The sequence below is a fragment of the Amblyomma maculatum genome, chromosome 11, assembly GCF_055883805.1.
Source record: "Amblyomma maculatum isolate TAMU_Amacu chromosome 11, ASM5588380v1, whole genome shotgun sequence".
In the NCBI taxonomy this organism is placed as follows: domain Eukaryota; kingdom Metazoa; phylum Arthropoda; class Arachnida; order Ixodida; family Ixodidae; genus Amblyomma; species Amblyomma maculatum.
In genome coordinates, this window is record NC_139354.1 from 45,465,137 (window position 1) to 45,473,275 (window position 8,139).

The 8,139-nt window shown below is 41.7% G+C and overlaps 1 protein-coding gene across 1 annotated transcript; it reads left to right on the forward strand.

The window, feature by feature from the left end:
- Positions 1–4,375: 4,375 nt before the first annotated feature.
- LOC146173714 (uncharacterized) lies at positions 4,376–7,746 on the forward strand. Its single transcript, XM_084585251.1, has 5 exons — positions 4,376–4,807; positions 5,984–6,506; positions 7,140–7,208; positions 7,391–7,480; positions 7,639–7,746. The coding sequence occupies exons 1-5, from the start codon at positions 4,395–4,397 to the stop codon at positions 7,744–7,746; spliced, it is 1,203 nt and encodes a 400-aa protein (XP_084441377.1). The 5' UTR covers positions 4,376–4,394.
- The last annotated feature ends 393 nt before the right edge of the window (positions 7,747–8,139 follow it).

An 8,139-nucleotide genomic window follows, 5' to 3' on the forward strand; every position in this document is an offset into this window, starting at 1 on the left:
ATGAGATGCATAGACCTGGTGAAGTAGGGTTTTCGCACTAGCTTCCTTACAGTCATTATCCGAATTTACTTTGGTGTCTAGTTTAGAGAAAGAGCTCCACCACATGGCTAAGACAACAAATCATCATCATCATCATCATCATCATCATCATCATCATAATCATTTATTATACCTTTAAGGGCCCTGGGTGAGGTATTACATAGGTGGAGAGGTAACATAAAAACAATCGTTGATGGCCTAAATTGAGGCAGAACAGCCATAAGGCTCAAATACAAACCCTTCAAATGATGGAGGCGGTGCAATAAAATAGAAGAGGAAGCAATCAGTTGTGACGCGAAATGACATGTCAGGCGTTCTTTTAATCTAGCCTGGTCATGTTCATTTACATATTAAGGAAGATGAATCCATTCTTGAACTGCGACTGTTAGCAAGGATTTGTTAAAGGTGTTAGTATATGTATGTAGGCACTAAATTTTCTTGGAGGTGAACAGAGGAGATAATATACGCACTGATGCAACTAATACAGAATAACGGAGATGGCGTAAGTTGCGGTAAAGTTTATGGAACAGGCATAGGTTTGTAATGTTGCCTCTTATGGCTAGTGAGCTGATACCCTGCTGATATATGTTTTAATACTGCTGATGCTGAAGAGAAGGTCATAATAAGTACACCGGATGAGGGCACCAAATTGCGGATGCGCATCCGAGCGTTGGACAAACGAAAGTTTTTACGCAATTTTGCGAATGGATGGCTGTGATAGTTAAAGTGACCGTCTAATGAAGCCTGGAGTTCTTGAAGTGTCAGCTGCTAGTTTTGTGATATGCTCATTCCATGTAGTTTATTGCTGATTAGGACGGTGAGATACCTTCGAGATTAAACCTCTGATATGATAGTTGCCTTTAGTGAATATGTATAGAAAATATTAGAACGTTTGCGTGAGACCTGCATGAATTTTTCATTTGGTTACGCCGAGTTTTGTCATCCAGTCTGAGCACGTTTCAGTTTTTACATACGTCGCTTTGAAGGGTTGCTTGGTCGTCGGGAAAAGAAATGCGATGGTATAACACGCAGTCATCGGCAAACAGACGTATGGACGATGCTATGCCAGAGGGGAGGTCATGTTTAAAGATAAGGAATAGCAATGGCCCAACCACGGATTTGTGAGGAAGGACTGGGTGATTGTGATGTCTAAGATGAGGCTGGAAATAACATTGATGGGGTTAGGGCACTTAAGCCATCTAGCTACTTTCGATAATGTTGGAATGTGCTCAGAAGGGAAGAGATGTTGAATTAAATTGGGCGCACACGAAAAAAGCTGTAATGGTATTAAGTGACGTCAAATGAAGCCTGAAAATTGCGGCCGCAGCTGTGCATGCATGCCTGAAATAAAATGAATGGCGCAGCTATACCGTCGTCACATAAAATGAAAACTAAGGTGTGTTTCTTCACTAAAAGAATGAATATTAATGGCGACCCTCACCATAATTGTGGGCAAGAACGAATGTGTGATAAAAGAGTTGTCTTCCCGCCAGTAATTTATCACAGCGCCAAGTCACGCCTGCTTGGTCTTGCAGAAGCTAACTTGGGCACACTACGTTCCAGGCATAAGGACGCGCTTGCTTTGTTTTTCGCCTTGTAACGGGAGCATAAATATTTAGTACTACTGATGAGTCCCCTCGCATCGATCCCCTGCAGGCGGCAAGTTGGCACTTTATGCACCGTTTACTTTTATTCGGGGTCAGGAACGAGTCTCTCGGCATCATCGCTAACAAACGCTGCACACGTACTCAGTAAGCGGGTGGTGCTCTCACAGTTCTTACACTACGGTGATTGCCGATTTCAGTAACTTTGAGGTGAGTCAGTAGTTCTTCTCTTCAAAAAGAGGTTTTAACACTTTTTATTCATGCACTAAAACGGTGGCATCAATACTGACATGGAATTTAAGTGGCATGCCAGCAAAAGTTATCAAAGGCTGGTGCTTTTGGACGTTGTCAATGAGTGAATGGGCCTACTAATTAGTTACGCAAATATTCCGTGTTGTGTAATGTACTCAAAAATTACATACAAAAGTTATGCATCTAAAATCAATTAAAGTGCTACAAAATAAATTGTGCAGGGTAACGTGTGTCCTGATAGCAGTGAGATGCTGCTGCCGAAGGTGAAATGAAACCATCTAACTCACTATCTTCGACCGTGAATTCATCTGCATCAATAGTGCTCGACACGAAACAAAAATTAGCATTGCTGTAGAATGATCTCTTTGCACTTAAGAAATTTCATTGCTTTTGTGGCTTCTAGCATAACCTGCCCTCAGAAAGAAAATTTATGTTACGTATTACATGCAGAGATGTATGTGTATGCTTCAGAGAGTTCGCACATTAGGTGCTCAAATACTCTTAATTTGATGAGGGACCCCTTAAGAACGTTACTGAATGGTCCTCGATGACATGGTACATTTTTGCGTAAGCCACGGCTTCAGGCTTCAGGAATTATATTTTTTGGAAGAGTGTCTTCAGAAACATCAACTTCGGCATGTATCTCTTTATCTGAAGAACACGATAGTTGATCAAGCTTAATAACCAGCTCTTTCTTCCGTGTCAGACGATGTACGGTAAAAAGTTTCACAACTCGCAGACACTTACTGCACGTGCTTCCAAAGTACCTATTTACTCATCGTCTGACATTATTTTATTGCGTTGCTTCGTTCAGTGGCTTCAGCCAAACTACTTCGCAGACATGTCATTTGTGACACAGTTCTGGGCAGACTTTAAAGATTGCTTTGCGTATCCAATGCATGGGCTACTGTCACCTTAACATTCATGTGAGGTACAACTTAATTATTTTTTGCATATTACTCCGCCAGAGCCGGGCTAATACGCCCGATTCAATTCAGAACAAAATCATATCACACATTGATAGGTCCAAGGGCTAAAGCGTGTATTGTAAAGCGAATCAAGACAGGCAGGGTTACCGAGGCCGAAAGCTGATTTTAATTCTGGTCTAGTGAATTTTGCATGGAAATATCTCTATGATAGCTGCATTGAATCCCTTGCAGCAACTTTTTGACAGTCTAAAGTGTTTCTCCTGGCATGCATTAGTTTTTATTTCGGATGAGTAGGATGGAATTGAGCCGTGTGTTTCCTTTAGCGAATTGAATCGGCTCAGTAATTGCCATGTATCAAATGTTTGTTGTGAAAGGGAACAGTGCTCCGTAATAATAGGTGACAGAAATGTGTATGATACTCATAATTTTAAAGAGTAAATTACGTATTTTTGGATATGTTTCATTTGCGCGGTACACGCATTTCTACGTGCACACTATTTCATGGGGCGCCTCTAAGGTACACAGTTGCTCTAAAACAACAAACGAACAACGACAACTCGCAGTCAAGCTATACACTTCGTCCGGCGAGAACTGCCTTGCCGGTCACATTCTAGGGAAGCGTAGGTGGAAGCATATAGTACGTGCTTTCGGGCAAGTTGTTTCAACATGACTGATGTAATTGGCGCCGTGAAAGGACAAAATTGTACGCAACACGCGTAAGACGTCATACGTCCGTTGAGTCTGATTGCAGCCTGTCTCGGTGCAAGTTACCTCAGTCAGACTATCCCACAGCCTTTCCCTAAGCTTAGCGTTGTCTAAAGCAACTGCTTCATCGACTTCCCGACACAAAATTTCCTAACACCTTCTGGCTTCAAATCCCGCTATTCAAAAAATTTATTCTTTTTTCTCTTATAGGTATTGTATACACTGGAGGGCAAAAGCTGCATGCCACATGGCTAGGGTTCTGCGACATAATATATACTTATGACATTCTTCATACTGTCCATGTCTTTGATTTGAGGAGGGAAACCACCCGTATACCTTTAAAGATTATTTTAGATGTATGCAGGATCTGTAAAAGCATCATTATATGGGCCGAGGACAGACGGCATAAAATACACAGGGCAACGCTTCGCACCAGCTAAATATAATGACGTATAATACCGTTTAGTCTCGTGGGATGCGTTTTGTAGATATATGTTTGTTTTGTTTTTCTACTCTCTAATCCATCTTCATCTATCAGCGAACAGCATTGGTCAGGCTTCAATTTTAGTGAAGACAGGTACCGCCCCCTTTCCGTAGGTAATAGCTTATAATAATGTAGTTCAGTTCGTTTGAAGGTTATAACTTCATAGGAGATTGTTTCCAACAAACACGCATGACAGAATAAAACTTCGGGACTGACATCACAACAGCTAATTCAATTCAATTCAATTTGTCCTATATTTCGGCTGATAGGCCGCAACACTGTGGTAACCATATTTTTGTGAAACTAACCGCCTTCTATTGAAACAAAAAAATAGTCTTATTGCAGAGTCCGGTGACTGCTTCGCCCGGAACGACGGCAGCCATGGGCAGCTGGATGGCAGAGCACTTCAAAATATACGGCTGGTTGTGCCGAGCCGCAGGCGTGTTCTTCATAAAGAATTTACAAGCCGCTGATATCGACGAAATGGTGGTGGCCTGGAAGTCCTGGTACACTGTGTACTCATTGGCCTGTTTGCTTGTCTTCGCTTCTATGAATATCGCTTTTGTCGCCACAAAATTGGTGCGATTCTCAGGCGATGCTCGCTTTTTCACGAGGTCAATATTTTTGGTCGTTCCGGCGGCCGTGGCCATAAAGGTCACTGTCAACCTCTGCAGTGCAGTCCTCGGCTCTTGGACGATGTTGGAGTTTTTCAGGAAGTCTGCCAAGTACGAGAAGAGGACTGCATTCTTCAGTGAGAAATATCGCTACAAATCCTGGACCTCTTACACTCTCAGGTATCCCAACAAGATTTCTTTTCTAGTGCATCTTTCAAGTGCGCTGGCAGTGCTCATCAGAGGATCGCCTCTATTAAAGAGAACAAATTTCAGCACAAAATTGAATCTATATTTGGATAAAGCCAATCATTACAGTATGATTAAAGAATGCATTAGCGAAATTCACAACTTTTCAAAAGCGGCCCGTACTCCCACTGCTGCACAATTGTGCGGTTCTAAGAAAAATAAGTTATGTAGTGGTAATTGAATGCTTTGAAGTTTTAATTCACGACGTGCAACCATGAGGTTGCCGCACTACGACAATTACCCCACGCATTCTAAGATGGTTGTGTACATAAAATTATTGGCCTTTATTCGCACTATATTTACCCTGCCGAGTGTGACTACCGGTGCTCACAAAGATCAAATCGCCTTTTATTGTCAACACAGATTACCCTGAAATTTACAGGACGAGAAACTTCCTTCGTTGGTCTCCTTACCGTTTCGTTCTTAAGTGCTACTTTAAATCAGTGGTTACGTGCCATAAATGTAATTGAAAGCCACTTAAACCAACAGACTCTGATGAGGGGACTCTTTGCTGATTCCGGAAGGAGCACAGAAATGACAAAAAAAAAAAAACAACTGGGAATAAGATAGAGAAAAGGCTGTAAAGATAGTGGCATAAAAATTATTTATTGTTTATAGATGAAGATATTCAAAATTTAATACTCTGAAACAGTTGAGTAGAGAAGGGAGAGCTCAGATTATGCGTAAACAGCAATGTTGAGCCAAAATCCAAGTGAAAGTTTGGAAAGATATTTATTACCAATGCTGAGAAAACAATAGTGGTAAGTTTACCGCAGTTTTCATTTGCGTTTGCGGATAAGTTTTGGTCAGAAAGCTACGTCATGTGGTTTAAGTCCAGAAACTTCTGAGTTATGGAAATGTAAGTTCTTGGGATAACTGATTGAATATATTCAACAAATAATAAAATGAATTTTTGATTCTCTCCATCTCTTATCTGAATGTTTGCTTTACAGTATATAAAATTTTTCATTTTGCTAAATTTAGGCTGATTCATTATACTGTATATACAATAAACAGTCTCCCTATCGTCGTCATGTCCTTGATGACGTTTGATTACTTAAAGATAATTGTTCTACTGCTGTCATACAAACATGGTTCCCTCTGATCCAGGTTCTTTATGGCAGTGGTATTCTCGGCTAACCTCGCTGCCACCGTCCATGTCATCATGAGCACGCCAGACTCTGACCTCACCTACTACTTGGATCTTGTACTCAATATCAGCACAATTAGCACCAACTTTCTCTTCTTCTTCTATGATGTTCTACACTCTGTCGTCATGAGACCCTGCTGTGAAGTCCTCATCACGTACGTTCGCCACCAGCACGAGGTCCTCAAGACGGTGCTACCGACAACGGGCAATGCTGCGATGGATTCTGGCGGTATCGCGGAACTGCAAAAAGTGAGGCTCAATCTGCGATCTATCGGAAAACTACGAAGACTGCTCAACACCACCTGGCATTATTCCTTGATGGCTTCATCCGCCGCTCTACTGGTCTTGGGCTGCATATCCGTCTTTTGCATTTTCGACAAGGGTGTCCCCGGTAACCAGCTGCTCTTGACCTTGTCTTACTGTTCTTACTCAACGTTGGACTTGATCGACATGGCCCGCCTTAGTCATGCCTTGAGCTACGAGGCGAGTACTTGTTTTAAATGTAATTACTTGAATTACTGTAGCCGCAAGAACGACGGTTGCTCCACGATTTTAGTGTCTTGGTGCCGAGGCTACCCTCGAGGTTACCTGACATAGTAAAGTGCTAGCATTTCACCGCCCTCTGCGCCTGTAGCGCTTTTAGCGCTACAGGCGTAGAGCTTAAAATTAATTTCAAACTTAAAAAATTAATTTCAAAAGCGCTTAAAATTAATTTCAAACTCTCCTTCGACCTTTACGGACACGTCTGGTAGAGTTGAAGCAGCATTTTTAAACCTGTACGGTGCAAGTTAGGTTTTGAGAAGTCATCAACCCTTTCTGTACGCTAAGCAGCTTCATGTTTCATCAAATACTCTAAGCGCTCATGCTAGGAAAACATAGCCGCTTCATCCAATTTTCTGGAAATATTTTTTTTAAATTGGGCCATACGCTAACGTACAGCGCTAACGCCTACTAGCAAACGCTAGATGAATTTCGCGATCGGCACAAAGGTCTAGATCCAGCACTGCTTCAAACTTTTTGTGCCGATATTATCACAGCAAGTGCTGCCTGTGATATCAAGTTTCGACGAGCCGCCGAGCACCTAACTGACTGCTGTTTTTTTCTCTCCTTTTGAAGGTTCAAGAAATAAAGGACACCTTAGCCAGAACACCTATGTACCAAAGCTCACCTGAGCAACTCCGTCAGGTATATTCGTGTATCAAATTTATCTAAAGTGCTGAGATTTTATAAAACGTCGCTTTCAATGATGGAAGGAATACAGTCATTGGTATTAAACAACTTGTAATTTGAAAAGAAAAAAGGACTCATCACTTCTGCACTGCACCTCAGGTGCACGAAAAAGTGTATATAATTTCAAACGCACGCAGGCTGCCTATTTGCACAACTCCATTCGTCCAGAGGAACTGTCGCTTTGCGGCGGAAACTTCTTTACTCTTGACTTGCCGCTCCTGGTTTTGGTGAGTACTCAGGAATAAAGCTCACTTGCGCTCTATTCCTGAAATACTTCGTGCCATTCTGTTTGTGAACAAAGAGTACCATGAATTTTACACTGCCCACTTTTGAAAACAAGGAATCATAGTGGTGCTGAATTCCTCTTTTGCTACACTCTCTGCAGCTCGCTGGGTCCATCATAACCTACTCCGTAATTCTGGTGCAAACGAGCGACAGCGTGGAGCCAACGCAAGCTTCAACTACTAACCAAGAGGGCATGATCTCAGGCTAAAGCATCCCAGCCCACTGAGAAGAGGAATTAGTCTTTGATGTCCTGAAATAATTGACTAGAGTGACAAATAAAGTGAGAAACGCATACTGCTACTTGTTGTGCTCGTCTCACTGAAATTTTCTCCTTATAAATTTGACACTTTCCTCATTACTACTCCTAAAAACAATACTCTTCTCTCACATGCCACTGATTTTTGCTGATGTTAGTTATTGTGGATTTGTGTTATAAACTATACAAGCCTCTTGTTATCTAAGAATGGCTACATTTATCGAGTTGGGATTCCCGAAGTCGTTCAGTTTACTACCTATGAAAAATTAAATCGATCAACTGATTTGATTTGAATTTCTTGATACTCTGCTGCCCTCTCGGTTATGCAACTATTAAGCAAGTCCA

Bases quoted from the DNA above. Each gene is read 5' to 3' on its own strand.
- LOC146173714 (XM_084585251.1), top strand. From the start codon at position 4,395: ATGGGCAGCTGGATGGCAGAGCACTTCAAAATATACGGCTGGTTGTGC. The intron at 6,507-7,139 runs GCGAGTACTTGT...CTCCTTTTGAAG, and splicing joins GTCATGCCTTGAGCTACGAG to GTTCAAGAAATAAAGGACAC. The intron at 7,209-7,390 runs GTATATTCGTGT...AAACGCACGCAG, and splicing joins CACCTGAGCAACTCCGTCAG to GCTGCCTATTTGCACAACTC.